Source organism: Orbicella faveolata, unplaced genomic scaffold (assembly GCF_042242905.1).
Source record: "Orbicella faveolata isolate gen_17 unplaced genomic scaffold, um_ofav_v1 contig_27, whole genome shotgun sequence".
Lineage (NCBI taxonomy): Eukaryota > Metazoa > Cnidaria > Anthozoa > Scleractinia > Merulinidae > Orbicella > Orbicella faveolata.
The window spans coordinates 8,922,656-8,942,569 of record NW_028301555.1 but is presented as its reverse complement, the minus strand read 5'-3'; the positions used below and the strand labels follow the sequence as shown (position 1 = coordinate 8,942,569).

Here is a 19,914-nt window from a genome sequence, read left to right as displayed (position 1 = left end):
TCCTCTCTCTGCCTCCTTCCCAGAGCCCTCTCTCTACTTCCTATCCAGGGTGCTTTCTCTGCCTCCTTCTCAGGGTCTTCTCTCTAATTCGTTTCCAAGGTCCTCTCTCTACCTCGTTCCCAGGGTCCTCTCTCTACTTTCGCTCCAAGGGTTCTCTCTCTGCCTCCTCGGGGTCCATTCTCTACATCGTTCCTAGAATCTCCCTTCTGCCTCGTTCCCAGAGTCTTCTCTCTACCTCCAGGAAGAGAGAAGAACCTGGGAACGAGGTTGTTTACGTGTCAAGTTAGTCCCCTGGGTTAGGTAGGGGGAGGTAAAACGTAATACGTGTTTGGTTCGGATTTGCTCGCTTTCACCTTGTGGATCTATACCAAACACATCCACTCTTGTTTTCATTCTACTTTACGTTTATTTAAACTATTTGGAGAGTTACTTTACAAACCAAAACTACAAACAACAATTAAATTGTCTTACAATGACTAACATTAAATCATGTCTTGATTTTTTTTGAGAGGGAGAGCTACTTTACAAACCAAAACTACAAAACAACAATAAAATTGCCTTTTAATGACTAACATTAATTCATGTCTTGATCCAAGAACGACTACGTGATTTTTAATCCGAATTTATCTGATCATTTATCCACCGAGCAAAAGCTGACACCTTGGTGTACACGCCATATTTTCCAATTCTTCCACAACCATCCCCCCAAGACACGACGCCCGCGAGCACCCAGCGTTGATCATCATCGCTAGCTGTACGACTGTTATCCATGGCCAGCGGTCCTCCCGAGTCTCCTTGGCAAGCATCACCACGTGACCCGTCATGATAACCAGCGCAGAACATATTGCTCGTGACAGGATATCTACGATGCGCTTTCTTGCACAACGTTTGCTCCACAATGGGTACAGTAACTTGGTGGAGTCTCTTAAGGGTTCTACCTTGCTCTTTTTTACCGCCCCAGCCTGTAATCACCATGTCATTTCCTGGCTTCAACAAAAATTTATCTTCGTCAGTTTTACGCAGAGGCAGGCAGATTGGTCTGACGTAATCAGTGAAAACAGCGTCCCTGCTGAGGTAAATCAGGGCAATATCTGAGTCGTAATCGTCTACGTTTGTGGAGTACTGGTGATGAATTATAATCCTGTCAGCACGAATTATCTGCGCTGTTTCGCGTTCTGGATGTTTGATCTTGTCAGTGAACAATTTACCAAGACGGACCTCGATATCTCCCACTGCCATGCCTTAAACACAAAAAGAGTGAAGCATATCGCGAGTTGAATACCAACAACACAAAACCAAACAGTGTGAAGAAACCTTGCCTACATTTTAAGATATTTGTGTACAGGAGAATTGCTAAACAACTGTTTTAAAATAGAAATATTTATTTCTGAATCATATTCAGTAGGCGTCTGTTAAAACTGCTTAATCTCTCTATTACTAACCGCAGGTAACAGTAGTACAGTCAAATCGCTATTAAGCAGCCCTCTGTTAAGTGGTCACCATCCAAATTCCCGAAATTCGCCCCACCAGGAGCTCATGACCTCGCTTCACAAATTTACTATATATTTGACTTCCATCAAGCGGCCACCTCTATTAAGCGACGCGGTCACCGTTTGGACTTCCCAATTGCCTAATTTTATCGTGATTCACCTCTGTTAAACAGTCACCTTGTCACATTTGGTGATCAACCGGAGCACAGTTTTAGTTACGCAACCCAAAATTACAGACGAACATGACTAATTTTTTCACTTCATGCTAAATGAGATACCCAAACTGTCCATGATCCGCTTTAAGGACGTTCGCGCGAAGATTTCCGGTCGATAGATTTTTTTTAAAACTTTTACTGCCGTCAGATAATGAGTTACTTGTGTCAGAAATGCAAAAAAAGATTGGGGGTCACCTACTTCGTTTCAGAGATAAAGAGTGTGGAAAGCTACCCTGATTTTGAAAAATTGACGCATGTAATTCTGCATGGTCTGCAAAGGTTTATAGTTAAAAATATCGAAGAAGAGACAACGGAGACAAACGATCTTAGTCATATTTTGTAGAAGTGGGTCTGTTGCGTAAATAATTCCAAATGTTGCCAACGTTTTCACAGAACTTAACCCTTCAAGAGGCATTTGAAACCGCCGCACAGATAAACGAAAGGCTTAAAGTAACGGTCGATGGTGCATTTTGCAAAAATTCCAAGCTTCTGATCAATAGATTTTCTTCATTTTTTCCCTAAACGTAGAAAATCGGTAGAGAAAATGATCCATCAAAACATAGGGGTCACCGAACGTCCAAGATCGTTAAATCCAGGCAAAGCTATAGCAATGGCCATCTGCCCTATCATTGTTCATTTTATTACTCAGCGCGCCCATCGACGCATGACGTGGCGTGTGAATTTTCTTGCGCAGTAAGGATGCGCAGAAACAATTGGAGCGAAAGTCCTTAAGGCAAGGGCGCTCGACGCTTGCCTTACAAAACAACTTTACTATAAAATCTTATATTTCGCGGTGCATTTGTTAGGAACAATAAAAGTAGATTGCGTGCTTACTTTTGTTTTACAAGTGACTATATGAGAGATCATATCTTTGAACTGCGGAGAAAGATGTGAAGACATGATTGATCATCGCAGTTATACACACAACTTAAGCAATTGTGAAATTAAAGCCTGAAAAAAATTCAGGCCTGAAATTTTACAACTGCTTAAGTTGTGTGTATAACTGCGATGATCAATCATGTCTTCACATCTTTCTCCGCAGTTCAAGTATATGATCTCTCATATATTCACTTGTATTTTTCACCATCTGCGGGTATATTACGAACTCACAATGTGACCACCTTCCAGTTGGCTTGATAGCTCAGTTGGTAGAGCACTGCACCGGTATCGCAGAGGTCATTGGTTCGAATCCCGTTCAGGTCTGAATCCTGTTCAGGCTTAAATTTCACAACTGCTTAAGTTGTGTGTATAACTGCGATGATCAATCATGTCTTCAGTACTTTTGTTTTCTTATCCAATTCTTGCCCCATATTTTTGCCCCAACCTCTATTAAGTGGTCGCCGGGCTATTCCCTGAGTGTGACCGCTTAATAGAGGTTTGACTTTAAAGAATTGCACTCTGAAATACAGGATCATTTTCTCTACCTTGTGGGCACTTACTTTGGCTACTTTTCGCCTTAATGCGCATGCGTGTATGACGTACTACAGGTTACGTTTATTGGAAATAATATTGGGACTGTTTTATATATCTCTGTATCTTACTCGAGGGGATACAGTGGGCAGCAGTAACAACCCATCTGTTAGCCACCAGTGATCCACCACAGAAATGTCTTTTTCTCCTTGTGTCCCAAAGACTCGCCATCCACGGGTAAGACCCCTTTTCGACCTTGTCCCCGTTAACGATTTTGCCACGAGTCGCAAGGGTTGGTCTGCCGCAGTCTAAAGGGAAAAGAGAGAATTTTTTAACAGAAATGTTACGCCGAATATGTTCATCCTTCCAAATATGACAAACTATATTCATCATGGGAAATTCACACGTGTGCACATGCCAGTTATCCTAAACTCTTTCCCCCCCTCCCCCCAGCGGATTTAACTCCTGTATAGAGCAGCAAGGAAAGAGTTCAGCAACAACAACATTCGGTCCACATACAGATATTAAGAGAGAATCTTTCTAATTAGCAAACATAGCACTGCAGAAGTCGAAAAATCGATTTTTCTCTCTTTTCGTCCACAAATAGCTCTTAGGTAGATATAAAACGTGATATAGTTTTTTAGAGCTCAAAGCGCTTTAAAATTCGAGAAAATCCAGGAAAAAAATAACCCAAGCTGATTTTAATACATGTTTTACAACAACATAAAAGTGTTACAAAGGCGAAGTTTTAAGGAATTTGGAGTTATGGCACATGTCGAAAAATATCTCTGAATTTTATTCGTAAATTAGGAATGCGACCTAACTGAAAAGGACTTTTTTAAAAATTCCCATTCTCCAATGGCGCTCAAGTCAAGTTCTAACCTGTTTTGGATAGCTGGATACTTTGTCTAGCAAGAAAGAGAATCGATAAGTTCTGGTTCTCCTTTACACGCGAACGCAAATTAAGTTTAGATTACTAATTTTACGCCTTTGCGATCGGCCATTTTGGTGACCGTCGAGGCGACAATCACGTTTCATATCTACCTAAGAACTTTTTCTGGACGAAAAGGGAAAAAAATCAATTTTTTAGACTTCTGCCGCCAAATCCAAATTTTGCTTGGCTTTTGGTGACATTTACTCTTAACACTTGTTAGACGAAGAAATAGAGGGGCTGGCGACCTGAAATTTGAAACCCAGGGACTTAACTACGACTTAAACGATTTTGTCATAACTGAATTCAAATTAGTTAATATGGAGATTCTCTTCGTCGCAGTATATGTATACAAAAAGCAGTTCTTAGAATCGGTATTGTAATATCCAGAAAAGATCAAGTTCTCAGGTGACGACTTCAATTAAATTTTGAATTGATCCTGGAAATATCAGGGTTGAATTAAATTCCTTGCATTTAAAACGATGCATGTTTAGCTATGTGAGCTTCATATCTTATATCACTAACCTGCGTCCAGCGGTCGCACCACCTTAACATAAGCTCGTGCCAGTTTAGTTCCCGCCCTGTTTGTTGCGTTACAGATATACCAGCCCTTATCCTCGAGGTAAGCGCGCAGAATCAACAAACTGCCAATCTTCGCGAAAGCAAAGTTGTCTCCTGAAACGGGTTTCCCATCTTTATACCACGTGATCTTTGTATCCGAAGTTGACGCAGAACAATGTAAAATGGCGCTGTTCGTTTCTGTGAGCGATTCGTTACTTGGCGTCACGCGAAATCGCGGAGGAGCTGAAAGTAAACATTAATAATGTCTCAGAATCGTCATAATTCGATTTTAATGGTGGTCTGTATTACCTTTTCTTCTAAACTAGTTTTAATTTTTCCCCTTCAATGTAAGTCACACTGAGCGAGTTCTGTTGGGAATCCTTAACTCTGATTGGTTCACTCATGGTCGTCCTTTCGCTAATTAAACACAATGGCGCGTTTAAAAAAGTAGGTTTTTGTCTGCAAACAGTCAGACTTTCTACTACGACAATGCGAATACTCGCCCTCTTTTCAGTCTGTGAGCGATACTCAGCTCGGCTGAACTATGACCAATAGGCTATTCGCTCGTAGAAAACGAGAACTCGTAGCTAAACTGTCAGTTATGAAGACTGTGTCTCTCAGTGAGTGTTTATTCTAGACTTCGGTATGAGCAGATGAAATCAAAGCACACTTACCAAGGCATTCAGGAGACTTATCACTCCATTTACCGTCGCCCATACAGGTACGGGTCACGGGACCATGTAGATTGAACTGAGGGAAACACGTGTAGCGAATCACAGTGCCCTGTGGGTAATCATCCTCTTCCTCAGGGGAGGGGTGTCTGTCACCATTCCTTGGGTTGCCTGGATCTGGGCAGCGTATGCGAGAATCAACTGAAAAAAGAAATAAGAAATATGGTTTAAAATATAGGAATACGAACAGTCAGCGGTCAAACGCGAAGGCACAAGGCCAAAGATCGAGTAACGTGTAAGAGGTTTATCAGTGTCATGGTACAAAAAAATTCTCGACTAACCAAAATACTAGACCACCAAACTGGTGGGTTGAAAACTCCATTCAAATTCTGCACACAGCAAGAGCTTAAGAAGAAATCCAATAGAAAATCGAGCAATTTCACTTTGAAGTGGACAAAAACCTTGTGCCAGAATAATCACATTACCGGTAAGTATATTACAGTCCTTTTCGCATTTCCTAAAAGCTAAAGATATAAATGTTTGCCTGAAATACACCAAAAACAATTTCCCATGGGAACTCAAGAAAATGAATTTCAAAGTCCAGACAAATGTGTAAACACAGGTAAAATTTCATCATCAGTTCCTTTTCACCAGTACTTTCAAGTGTTTCAAACAGTCGCAAAGAAGTTTGCAAAGCAATGTAAATAATCTTGATACAAGGGTTTGTCCATTTGTTACTCGAACTTCAATTACGGCAGTTTTTGGCTTAACAGTTGTAAATTTGAGGCAATTTTTTTTTAATTGCTAAACGAGCTAATACGAAACGACTTGAAGTGCGTCTAAGGGACTGGGTGCCACAAACCTGGAGGCGTAGCCTGAAACACAGTAAACTCTGTTGGCCGATCAAGGCCCTGGGCTATAGTCTCGACATCTTTACCAGTCTCTTTATCGACTGAGTGAATCCCGGTCGTTTCCCAGTCACTCCAGAAAAGTCTGAAAGGAATATATAATGAGAAACACCTTCAGTGACAGAAACAATTGAAATAATTTCAGCATTAGATGAATAAATTAGGTGGTCTTGGAGAGATATGGTTACTGTTGTAGTTTGGTTTGTGATTTTATGGATCTTTACCTCTTGTTTAGAATAGCGAGTGAGTAAGGGTGATTAACATGTGGAGCACTCAGCAATACTCGGCGCCCTCGACCCTGAAAGCAAAAAAAAATAGTAAGCGGTTTTCAGTTAAGGCGAAAAGAGAAGAAAAACTCTAGAGATCTCCGAAAAGAGCTGTCCATATACTATGCAATGCCTTACGGGGGTTTCTTAAAGACCACACTCGTCCCCAGTTTTACTCGTTATAAATTGTCCGCTTCGCCAACCAGGAAACGGTGGCTCTGGGGTCGAGAATGCCTAAAGACTGACTGGAGGTGAATGTCACACGTAGTACGAGCGTGACTAATGACGTCACTGATCAAGTAATGCATTGACGTCAGATTTTTAACGAGACGTATCTACTTTGACAGAAGTATGACGCAATTATTGTCAGTAAGAGCATGTAACGTCAGTACATATAAAACAGACTACCACAATTGTTTAAATGCCAAAATAATAGTCAGACGGTGAGCAGGTCCTCGATAAAAAAAAGTACGCCAACAGATTTAGTAAACATGGTTACTCACTAAGCGAGCCAAAAATTTCAGATTTATTGGGAAGTAATGGCTTGAAGGTCTTATCTTAGAACCTTAGAACTAGAGAAAGAAAACCGAAAGAAACTCATGGAAATAGTTCAGAAGAACTGTTTTACCATTAAATTGGATGTCTCTATTTTGTCAAGGCCAGCATCTGCCCAAAAAAGCCTCTGTGAAGCTTCGTCAAGAACTAAACCATTCGGCCATTTCAAATCTCCTTGAACAATAGTTCGTCTGCTTCCACCATCTAAATCAGAGCGTTCAATCTTAGGCGTGTCTCCCCAGTCTGTCCAATACATCAACCTAGTTATTAGACAGAAGGTAAGACAAAGGTAAGGTTAAAGGAGCTCTGTCAAAGTATTTTGAGTTATTTTGGCCACGTAAAAAACTATCTTTTAACTGAAATAAACCTGAAAATAGTAGTTTACTAAGATAGAAAAACACCAAAGAGATAACAATAAGCCATAAAAGAACAAGGATGGTTAAGGATGGAGAAGATTGATACGGATTACAAACGACGAACTTGAAAAATTTACTTTTCAAGATGCGCAAAGCGTGACGTAGCTCATTTAACTGACTGTCCAAATGTATCGCAGTGTCTCTAGCATTATAGAGTTTGTCTTCTCCTGAATGGAATAACAGCCCTGTCGAACATAGTGCTGAATCATTAACACGAGGAGAAAGGCTATATCTTTCAAAATATCCCTATTATTTCACGGGTTCATCTCTGGAACACCGATGAAAATGGTCGAAAGTGTCTGAGGATATTACGACGATTTTCCAAAGATTTCAAAAATGTGCGAACATTTTCCAAGACTTTTAAAGAAGTATCAACTGCCTGCTCGTCCGATGAGCTGTTGCTTAGAACTTTACAAGGTAAAAACTACTTGAAATTTCTCATGTCACGATGAGCTTTTTCATAAGTTGCCAAGAACGCCACTCTAGTCAACACCATCCAATATCGCACACTAAGTATTCCCAATATGTGCTAATAATTCAGGCTCGATTTGTCGCTCTCTCGGGTACGATTCCCGCAGGTCTTCCGAAGTAGTGCGGGCATATTATCCCGAACAGCTGCAGGTAATCGAACCTGTGGTAGGTACGTCATGTATGGGAGCATATATTGTACCACAGTAGCCTGCTAACAATTGCGCTCCAGCAAACTAGGCGATTTCACAAACCTTCTGGCCTTATAAAGAACTAGCGTTCTAGGCTTATCTAAGCCTTTAAGTATCGTCCTCCGGTTTCCACCATCTAAGTCAGCACGCTGTATGTTCTGATAAGTAACATCAGTCCAGTACAGTAAATCATCATCCACATCCAGCGTCAAACCATCCACTACTCCAACATCTTTCCTGTGTGGAAGAATCAAACCTAACTCTTAGCACAGGAGACACTACACTATGCATGACATGAAGTGGGTAATGGACAAGCACGGCAAATCTTCGGTGATGTGTTCATTTAATTCAATCAATCAGGAATTTGCGGGACCACTCCAATTTGGCAGGTACGTGGAAAAATGTTTTTGATCGAATTACAATGGAACCCCGCCTTACGGTCACCTCGTTAATACGGCCACTTTGTTCTGGTCGGAACAAAAGCTCAGTCAGTCATTTTCTTATTTAGAGAACCCCTCTAATACGGGATGGCGACATAAATTGAATATCAATGTAAGAATAAACGGCATCGGGGCTAGAAAAGTTAAGGTTTATGAATAATGAAGTTGAACATTCAGGATTGGCGGAAGAATTTTCATCTTCAAGAGGTAACTGTTTCACATAACATAATACACTGGATCGAGACAACCTGTTAATCCTATCATTGATGGATTTGAAGGTCCTTTTACTTGGGGTTTCAATATTCCGCTCACCAAACCAACGTGTCTACTCCTCCAACTCCACTCACTGACATTCGCTTTATTGCATTGGCTGAGGTGTCACTCCAATAAATGCGCTTATCAACCGGGTTATAATCCAGTGCAACAACCATCTCGGGGTTATCTATCTGCAGCTTCTGAAAAACGGCTCTATCTTGTTTGGTGTCCACGAAGAGCTGCCATATTGACGAAGTGGTAGCAACCAACACAGAGTAACTTGGTAGAGGAGCTGTGAAATAAAAACAGGAGAAGTTAGTGTTTGAAGTTAATCCTTCGACTTTCAAAGGAGCTGCGTCACGCTTTCTGCAACTTTAAAAGTTAAACCTAAATTTTTAAAGTTCGTTGTTTGTAATCCGTGTTAAATGTTCCCCATCCTTAACCATCCTTGTTCCTTTATGGTTTAATATTATCTCTTCTGTCTTAGTAAACTATTGTTTTCAAGTTTCCTTAAATTTAAAGGTAATTTTGTACGTAGACAAAATAACTCAAAATACCGTGACTGTTAGACTCGAGGTGTGCCCTTCTTTCTGACTGCGTAAGGTGATAAAGGCTTTAAACTAATATGGCGAGAATAAGAATAATGTTTGCAGCAAACGGCAAAGATTGCCTCTGATTTTGTTTCAGCCTTTCCCTCTAATCGTTAAAAAGGTAGAAAACGTCACCTATCCACAGCAAATAGAAGTATCTCACTCAAGTGTAAAAACGGCTTAAGACAGACGACAAAACGTTTTGTCGTTTGCACTTTAAGTCCTCCTCTCTAATGGTTTGCTGTAAGATGCCAATATACGAACTATAACTAAACTGAGACAGATATGATGAAAATTAGCCCACCCGGACAGCATTTGGCAAACGCATCAACAGGTGAAATGTGACAGTAGGAGTCAGCAGGACAGGCATTCCTTGGAGCTCCTCTTCCACAGAAATAATCACGTCTGGTCAGCGGGTTTTGTACGGGAGTCTTGCCATGACATGGAGGGACTGGGTAGAGAGGAAAGATGAGTCACGGTCAAGATAAACTCACTAATCAGGTACCGTGTGCGGTAGGTTCAGCGCTTTAAGAAAGAAATGTTGAAAGGAAAACTCTGAGTATTACAGAATGCAAACGATAAGGTTCGTTTTCCGCCTTTCTCACTCTGGTCCGGTCGCGTCTCTCCAGAAGGTCCTGCCCGAGACCTTACCATTGTCTCCTACAACAATTCTCACACTTTTTTACTTCAAATTCTTTCAGACTTCGAAGACCATGAAAACCGGAAGTGGCGTTGAACTTTTGCGTTTGATCACTGTCAACAACTCACCGTTCTGACAGGTTTTTCCGTCTCCCATGAGCTGCATGTCCGCTGGACACGAACACTGCACCTTCCAATGACGTAATGACGTGCACGTATGACTGCAACCGCCGTTGTTAAATGTGCAAGAGTCTGGAAACAATAAAGAAAATATTAAAATCCTGGCAAAAATGTTCAGTTTGAGAAAACTCAAGTATTTGTTCCCATAAGCCTTATAACATTGCTTTTAGTAAGAACGACCATAATACCCACCGCCTGTCTTCGAGACACACTTATCTTGCATTGCGCAAGTCTGCTGTGATGTACAGAGTGGACTGCAAAGGGGTCGCGCTGCCATGGTAATCTGGCGGGCCAATACCACGCCCGCCTCCTGCCACGTGACAAATGCACCTCGGAGGTTGCTATTGTAAAGTGTGACAGGATTCTTTTGTTGCCTGCCAAACGTAAGTTGGAGATTACCTGCGAAGCAATTACGTTTTGATAAGTTCCAAGGTGGAAGGATGCGCTATTCAAAATGAAGATATTTAGTCTCCTTACCTGTTACAATAAACTTAATTGTGTGCTAGTTTTTTGCTAGTTTTGGCTATAACCATCTCATATCCAACAAGCGTGAGTGGAATAATTGTCTTATTAAAAACGCCCCCAAAATATAGAAAACCAAAATGAAAAAAAATAAAATAAAATAAAAACGATCCAAAAACTACGCGCACGCTTACCATATTTGTAGAGCACGGTATACTGGCCGATATACCATGATGGCTAAGCCATCATGGTAATTGCATTATCCAACGACCCAGTATTTAATAATACCTATTGGTCACTTACCTTGTAGAAGTTCTCCCCCAATCACCCATGTTCCTCGACCTTGTTCTTGCCATAAGAGAAAATGATGGCCGGTTATAGGAAAGTAGACAGCTGACGGCGTTCTCACTCGCTTTGTTTCCAAGCAACTGTACGGTTTTACATCCCGAATGTAACGCTGACGTGTCAATAGGACCGAGGCTGTTGAAATAAAAGGCTTGCCTTTGTCGTTATCTTCCCAAAATAAGATCAATCTGTTTGAAAGAAGAATACAGGGAATGAAGAATCGCCATATAGAACATGACCTATTCAATCACCTTCAATAGCGTGACCTATACCAAATATAAGACCAGTTTGTATGTAAAGGGAATCACCTGTAGATTCGAGGGTAAATAAGGTTGTTGTTGATGATGATGATGATGATGATGATGACGACGACGACGACCTTCAATAGCGTGACCTATTCCAGTTATGATACCAGTTTGTATTCAACAAGCATGACGTGACTTTTAAAACACTCTAAAGCTCTGTCCAAGCGATCAAACATTGCTTGGTGACCAAACATGTTTATGTTGTAGTGATTGGCCAAACGGTATCAAACGTGTTTGAACGAAAAAAATGTTTTTCAATCTCAGTCGAGGCATTTTGAGTTATTTGGCCACGAACAAAATTACCTTTACATTCAAAGGAAGGAAACCTGAAAATAATAGTTTACTAAGATAGAAAAATACCACAGAGATTAAAATAAACCATAAAGGAACAAGGATGGTTAAAGATGTAGAAGATTAACTCGAATTACAAACAATGAACTTGAAAACTTTAGGCTAAGTGGAACCGTGATGTATCTCCATTTGGTCAAAAGACAAATACTTGCATCCGGGATAATTTACCTGTCAGTGAGTTCATTGTAGTAGCCAGTTGTCTTTGCAAGCGTGTTGTTGGTATAACCAACAAAGTTCTTTGTCTCAGCCTTCTCTGTGTTAGACGCATGCTCCCCGTTACTATCCCGTTTGGTAAGAACCACCATATGAACGCCCGACTTCAATTCGAAATCGGCGTTAGCGATTCCCCCATTCTCTACGGTGCAGGTGAAAAAGAATTCGTCTCTCTTGGAGTCGAAGAAGATATTGGGTTCATAAGCATCACCTTTGAAGCTACAGATTGAATCCACCTTTAACACTTTGCCTTTGGAGTCAACGAACAAGCCAGTTACTTCTTTGCGAGTTTCCTCCAAGATGACAGCTCCCACATAACCTCCTAAAAAAAAAGAAAAGACAAAATTTGAATAGAAATCTTTGAATTTGAACTCACGACTCGGTGGAAGAAATCATTCTTTTGTATCCAGTGGAACCCCGTAAATACGGTCGCTAACGGGCCTTGAAAATTTAGCCGAAATAGCGGGGTGGTCGTAACGGGGTAGGGTCAAATTTCATGACTGGTCTAAACTGGGTGACATCTTAACGGATATATCACAATTGCATTTTCAAACAACTGTTCTTTAGTAAGCCTCCGGAATGCGATGTAATTTTTAAAAAAATGAACCTTCTAATCAGCGCGTACAATGTGGGAAGATGAACATAACTGGTTTGAATGGCCGTGTACACAGGCTAAAATAATAAAGGATTTTACAAGTTGGAATTTAAGAATGTGGCCGTTGGCCGTGTTAATGGGATGGCTGCATTAATGGGGTTTTCTTATAAGAAATTGTATGGGCGTTTCGCGGGACAAAAAGAAGTGGCCGTGACAAGGAGGTGACCGTAAGGCGTGATTCCACTGTACTTTGAGTTAGGAAATCTTTGTTTACAATATTTGCTTCAGTAGCATAAGCGATTCAGTTTCTGATCAAACTAAAAAACATATCAGCTCTGAATATTGAAAGGGCATAGCACGATTAACTACCCCAAAGAATGTGAGCTTGATGTATTGAAAAAAAAAATTGTGCGATGCGGGTTTAAAAACTCAAAATTTTACAAAGAATGTATGAGCTCATTAGCGTTATTGCCACCAACGAATTTGCAGATTTCGTAAGCCAATTTCTCCTTGAATATTACACCCAACGAGACAAAAATTTCACCAATTACTAAGTTTCACAAGCTCTTTAAGTCAATTTATATTTAGCATGATACCTTCTCTGTGCAAAGTCGTATATTAATGAGGAGCAAAGATCGCTCTTACACAAGCCATCAAGCAAGCTAACTAACACGCTAACTTTCCCAAGAGTAACCGACACGCATGCGTACCTGTGGCACTATTGTACTTGATAATAGGGCTCATTGCGTCGATCCACGCTTGAGGCCCTCCCTTCCCGGTACCCTTCACGAGCAGAGAAGGCCCGGCCGCCCTCTCGGTCTGTGAGCTCATCACTCTCTGGCTGATAATGATATATTTGTTGTTGAAGTATTCTCTGACACCGCTACGAAACTGGAAAGCGATCATGTATTCGTCACTCTTGATGTTGTAAGCTACAGACGGCCAGCCTTGATTTCCTGAGAATTTCAAAGAAAAAAGTTATGTTTATTTGAATGTTAATGTGAATGCGTTGCTCAGATAACGGGGCTAAATGAAGCGCTCGGAAAGCTGAAGGTGAGCTGTGATGTGTACACTGACTTCGGCTACTTAGAATAAACACAAACAAAATTCGCTAATTATAACAAACATTTTAGTTTACCAACGAGATAATTTGTTTCACAAAGATCTTCTCGAACTTGTTATCAAAACTTCAACAAATAAAATAATCAAACGTGACGGCGTTTGGGAATATATACTGGTGATGGATTAAGATTTTTCCAATTTTAAAACTGGGTTCGCTTTTCAGTTTAAGTTTCATTGCGGAGATAGATCAAGAAATCGAGACAGTTTTTCGTTCCAGTTCCAAGCCCTCGAAATTCGTCAAATAATCCCCTAGATCAATACATTCAATTCTTAGTTCCTCGCTTGCAAATGTGATGAAACACTGTCTCTCATATTTGACATGTTACTAAACCAACATGATTGTAAAGATTCAGTATAAACCACCTGCTTTCTTGTTGATATTAGCAGTAAAATTCAGCATTTTCTTGTCCACAATCCCACCAAAAGTATCAAGTCTCAAGGCAAAAAGTTGATCGGGAAGATTATCATTGTCGACATCAAAATCAAACGCCACAAGATATTCGTTTCTGTTGGAATTCCACGCGGTACTGTGATGTAAAACCTTTCCTTGACGGCTAAGGAATCCCGGAACAATCTTAAACAATGGTCCTGACTTTTTAGTTGCTCCTGCAAAAGCGACCTGCGAAAGGAAACAAGACTTGCCATTTTAAATTCTTCTGACGTTACGATTTACAATCATAGAAGGCAACAATACCCTTTAAACCCGTGGTCAAGATAAAAATTCTCCTTAATGATCTCAATTTATTTCTCACGGCACTAATTAAGAGAATTGCTTCAACTATCTAGACAATTGGCCAAAAATGATCATTTGATAAACTCTTATTACATGCGCATTGATGTTACAGGGAGAGAGTTGATTTTAATCAATCTTGGGTCGACTAAAAGGGTTGAGATAACTTTGATTTTTGCTTGAGCCAGGGAAAACGTTTAAGCCGGGTATGGTGTTCTTTTTCGTAAATTAAAAGAAAGAAACCTTGATAACGTTAATGCTGTATAAATCAGTTGATTGTATGACGTTTTGAATTAACAATCACGTTTCAGCAATACCTTTTTGTGTAATAAATACATAAATGAAGAAAGCGCTCTCTTGTAAAAATTATTAAAACTATGACCTTTCGACAATCAGTCTACTGTCTTCGACGGATAAAAATTTGTGATAAAATGAAACGCTGAAATTTGAATATAGAGAGTACTGCGCAGAGATCAAAAATACACGTAAAAAGAATGTTCAGATGAATGCTAAAATTAATGAAAATAAAAGAATGTTATATTGTCTAGGGAGAAGGCATGAGTTGTTGTCAGCCTCAACAGTTTTTGCTGTGTGCCATGATTCCACTGTCTTGCTGGTGCGATGGTTTCCTTTGTCAATGATCGTAGAGTACTCGTGATCAGAAGTCCATGCATGTTTTACAACGTTAGAACCTTTAACACACTGTTTTTGTCTTTCTTTTTTTACCAGAGAACGCTTCATTCAATTTCATTATGATCAATCTTGGTAACGGATCCTCGATATCTTGAAATACCTTTTTGGCTTCTACGGCTTTCTCCTCCTGCCCCTCTCCATCCACAACAGTCACAGCATAATAAAGCTCCATGTTAACCGGGGGGTACATGTCCTTGAACTTGATTTTACCCAGGCTCTGCAGGGACTGGTCCCGCTCGCCAGACACGTAAGGCGTCATATCCGCGACATTGTTAAAATACCTCGTGCTCCGATAAATATTGAAGTGTTTAAATTCCCCATTAGATGTGGGTTTCTCTGGACTGAAACACACCGGGATATAGAAGATAAAATAGAAATGAGAGCGGAGAAATAAAGTGGCAGCTGTTCACAAGAGCAGGACGAAGACTTTAGTTTAATGTCCTGTCTAGGTCTGTCACATTATGAAAACAGATTGTCTGTTTCTTAAAAACGATTATGGCGTGAACAACTCGCAAAAGGTCGACTACTCAAATAACATTAAACTTACTTGGGGCTGTTAGAAGTGAGGGAACTTGACGAAATAACCGAACACACAAACAGAAATAGCGATAAAGGAACACTTTAGACTCTCCCGCCTTCAGTAACTGGCATGCATTTTGTCAATAATGGCTTTTTTCGTTCGAAATTTGCTCCAAAAACGTATTTTAAAGGGAAAAAAGAAATGGAACCAAATGGTTACAAAAAACTTAATGCTAAAGACCTTGTTCATATTGACTCAGGACTTCGGGAATTGAAATATTAACAGGTACCACATTTGTCTTTTTTTAGCAAGTGTTCCACGAGCGCGCGTTAGATATGGGATGGTAGATATGAGTTAGCTATAACCATCTCATATCCAACAAGCGCGAGTAGAATAACTGTTTTATTAAAACCGCCCCCAAAATATAGAAAACCAAACTAAACTAAAAAATAAAAACGTCGAAAAAATTACGCATGCGCCTGCCACGTTTGTGGAGCATGGTATAATGGCTCATAACCCATTATGGCTAAGCCAATGAAATGTCTTGAATTACATTATTCAATGATCCAGTTTTCAATACAAATTTATTATTTTTCCTGATTTGATTCGTACCTAAATGGCAGCTTGAGCCTGTTCCACTGCAGTAGAATCCCATCACAATCTTGCTTGGCAGTGAGGTCCTGGACCTTAAGCCCGCCGCCCAACACAAGTACTTGACGTCGCACTCGGGCCGCGGTGTGACTTGGGATATCACGTTCAACTACAGAAACCCTTTGTTCTTCGTTAGCTGCCAATAAAGAAAAATATAATTACCAAAAATGGCTGCAAGCGGCGTTTGAAAAAGGGTCAAATCGACGGATCTAATCTACTTACCAAAGTGAAGGGGATCCAATGGCTCATATTGGAGATCACCAAGGTCACCGTTAATCACTTGAATTTCATCCTCAAAGGCTGGAAAAGCGAGAGAGATTCAATTTATTTCAGCGCTACATGTTCTAATCAATTACATTAACCATTCAATTTTTTTCAACCAAACAGGAAGCAGAATAACTTGTCACCGCTCGTTTCCCGCGCTTGGCAGCGCCTGCATGGATTTCCTTTGAGATCTGATTGGCTCATTGGCACTCTTTTTGATTCTTGCGATTGGCTAGATTTAAGTCTTGTTTTGTTTTGTTTTGGCAGCTAGTATATATATAGTAACAAACACACTGTATTCTCCCACGCGCGGATAGCACTCGCGTGGAAGAGGATCTCAGATAAACAGGTTAATTAATTCGAGGAGTCTCGCGTGTCTGACCCTGCTGTCCCGGCCTGCTGTCTGCCATAGAAAGTTAGGGAGCTTTAAGGAATGACGACGGCTATGCGAAGAACTACGTCAAGAAAACAATGGATTTATATTTTACCTTCGAATTTCGCAATTATGTAATGCCAGCGGTCAATTCCAAAAGCAAATACGAGAAATTAGTCGTCGTGGCTAACGCTCTTTAACAGAACTTGGTCATTTTACGTTATTGTTGTGTGCGCGCGTAGAGGACGGCGTCGAATTGTATAAATGTTTATAACTCACGTGAATAGCAATTGTTGTGCTATTTACCTTTTGTCGCTATTGATATCTATGAAGTGATAGCTGATGAGCACGAGATAATAATCTTCTTCCTGTTTTGATGCGCAAGGCAAAATACATAAAACCAGCCAGCATTAAATTCCTGAGTAATAATCTTTCCTCTGATATAAAATTTATGATATACACTTTCTCTCGGATTCTTTTTAACGTGGAAAGGAGAAAAAGATTGAAAGAGAAATAATAGAATTGGTAATGGCAGGAAATCAACAGATATCAATTTACAAATACGTGATTTACGGTATGGACATCACTTCCCAGACATTACTTTTGCCATGAAATATCTTTATGACCGTCGAATGTAAAACGGTATTACCAGTTTTATGAAATTTTATGACCAGTGAATAAGAAACAGTAAAACCCCTGAATTGCATGCTGCAGGCCTGAAGACAAGAGAATACTTCACACTTGGGGCTCGGGTTGTCAAATATTAATTTCACAGCCAAAAATGAACTATTTGGAGTTTCTGTTTGGTACTTTAAACATGTTAAAGGGTTTTTCCCTATCAGACGATCACATCGGTACAGCAAAATGTGCCCGGGAAAGTGTCAAAACCCTAGCTTGAACAAGTACCGTAACTCGATGTTGCTTAACACATAAATTTAGCACGGTACATCGAAAATTCAGAGGAAGATTTTTGTCCTGTTGCGTCATACGCTTTGACATAAAAATCAACAAGCCGAACGACTTACCGCAACTGAAGAAGATACATGAAGAAAAGAAAACAAGACCAAAGATCTTGCTCCACTTCATAGTCCGTGCTGGGCAGCTAGCTACACTGGAACTAAAATAGTTCAATTCCTTTCCTATCAAGCGGCTGCACTGACTCTCTTGGCTTCCTTTTCAGCACGTTTGTGAAAGGAAGTCGAGATAATGTTACGAAATTCACTAGGGTGAAAGGTTACACATGCTACAGTAAGAGGACAACTGGAATCGCAAATGGATTTCGTATTTTGGAGTTTGATTTAGGATTGACTTATTCTATTATGTACTATACAGGGTACTTTTCGTGGTAATTATCCGAGTTATTTTTGTTATATTTGTCACACGTTTGGGGTATTGGCTGTAGAACGTCTTCATTGGTACCTTCCCCGGGGGGACTACCACATAAAAAGGAGGGGGTGCTTGTCGTACCTTTTAAGGGTTAATCAAGCGATTGTGGTGCCTTTTAGGATATTCAGCCTCAAAAGGTCCACAGCCGGAGCTTTTGCAGTACCTTTTACGGTATTGAGCCGAACAAATATGACAGAAGTGTTGTTTTAGAATTGGTTCTTCTTGGTGGGTGAAAACAATTTCAAGACATGCCCAAATAGGATCTTGGTACCCATTAAGGTTCTTTTCTATTTTCAAAATTACCGACGAGCACCCCTCTCCTTTTTGTATGAGTACCCCCCCCCATCCTGGATCTCCCCTCTCTAGCTCTCATTGTATAAATGTTCTGACCCCCTTCCCCCTGTAATGCCAGGGCGAGCCTCCTTCGCGGGAATTAGCTCGTCCGTCATACAATTCTTTCCAAACTGTATCGGAGACAAGAGGATGTATAAAACTCAGTCTAAGCTGTAGCGATTTATCAGACAGTTTTCGTGGACTGACTATAGAACACCTACTAAGAAACATTTTGTGAATGACATCCGCTACAGACGGCGCACATATTTTGCTGCTACAAATGAAACGGAAATTGTGAAACGAAACCTACCTCTTCAGCTAAGCATGCAGTGTATAGCCAGCGTCGAAGACGCCGAAAATTTCGGTCTGTAACGCAGGCCGACAGTGTGATGATTTGCATCGAGTGCAAAGCTAAGAGGAGTTGCCGGCCTGATGTGAATTTAGCAGAATAGCACAATGGTTCTCAGAGATATGTCTTTAAGGGAACTCATTCACGGAATTTCAAGCTATTTTGGCTTCGTACAAAATTACCTTTAATTACCTGAAAATAGTAGTTCACTGAGCTAAAAAAAACACCAAAGAGATAATAATAAACCATAAAGGAACAAGGATAGTTAATCGTGGAGGAGATTAACACGGATTACAAGCCACTAACTTGAAACATTTAGGCTAAACTTTTCATGATGCGCTAACCGTGACGTAACTCTTCTAAATGTTGAACTTGGGAAATCGAGTGTAACGCAGAATAGGACTCCGCGTAGCCATGGCATTATCATTATATTTACACATTTTGCACAACATTGAGTGAAGAGTAAGATTTGGGGGATTTTTCGACGATTCACGAGAATATCAACGGTTCCGAAAAAATGAGTTTGCGCCGCAACTTGAATGGAAGCCAAAAACATTTTTTTTTTATTACACGTAAAATAACTTCCCTGTCAGATTTAGTAAATCGGACATAAATTTCAAAAAAAAGCATCAATTACAATATTTAGAGAAAGACCCGCATAAACCCTTGGCTGGGTTTATGGGGGTCCTCTGTCATGATCGAATTGGAATTTTTTAAGGAGGGAGGAAAACCGGAGAACCCGGAGAAAAACTTAAGGGATTTAAGGGTCAGGTCATAAATAGGGTTTCGAATTTTTGGTCAGGTCATAAATAGGGTAGGGAATATCGCAGATTTTGGTCATAAATAGGGTAAGGGTTTTGGGAAGTGGGCCGCACACCCCAACCCAATTTTTCCGAGTGTACCCCCCCCCCCCCCGGTGCGATCTCGTTGCCGTCGTGTTTTGCGTAAGGTCTCTTTTAATCTATCGAAAACGGCCTATTGTTTTCTTATTTTCTAGCCTCGCATGTGATTTGATCTAGATGGAACCTATGTTCCT

General features: G+C 40.4%; 1 protein-coding gene across 1 annotated transcript; it reads right to left on the bottom strand.

Annotated features, from left to right (window-relative positions):
- Nucleotides 1-383: 383 nt before the first annotated feature.
- On the bottom strand, nucleotides 384-18,013 carry LOC110039834 (uncharacterized). The gene is made up of 20 exons (XM_089296573.1): nucleotides 17,836-18,013; nucleotides 16,396-16,473; nucleotides 16,135-16,309; nucleotides 15,103-15,343; nucleotides 13,943-14,198; nucleotides 13,168-13,413; nucleotides 11,818-12,184; nucleotides 10,952-11,181; nucleotides 10,379-10,585; nucleotides 10,136-10,258; nucleotides 9,672-9,818; nucleotides 8,835-9,069; nucleotides 8,146-8,319; nucleotides 7,081-7,267; nucleotides 6,411-6,484; nucleotides 6,141-6,271; nucleotides 5,282-5,479; nucleotides 4,572-4,850; nucleotides 3,247-3,423; nucleotides 384-1,241 (listed from the first exon to the last, which is right to left on the bottom strand). Exons 1-20 carry the CDS (start codon nucleotides 17,894-17,896, stop codon nucleotides 613-615), a joined length of 4,215 nt encoding a protein of 1,404 aa, XP_089152699.1. The 5' UTR covers nucleotides 17,897-18,013; the 3' UTR covers nucleotides 384-612.
- Between the last annotated feature and the right edge of the window lie 1,901 nt (nucleotides 18,014-19,914).

What these genes read in the sequence shown, in the direction of transcription:
- LOC110039834 (XM_089296573.1), bottom strand. Translation starts at nt 17,896, where the DNA reads ATGAAGTGGAGCAAGATCTTTGGTCTTGTTTTCTTTTCTTCATGTATC. An exon ending in ATTGGATCCCCTTCACTTTG is followed by an intron (nt 16,310 to 16,395) that starts GTAAGTAGATTA and finishes CTTTATTGGCAG; the next exon opens with CTAACGAAGAACAAAGGGTT. An exon ending in GGAGTAGACACGTTGGTTTG is followed by an intron (nt 8,320 to 8,834) that starts GTGAGCGGAATA and finishes TCTTCCACACAG; the next exon opens with GAAAGATGTTGGAGTAGTGG.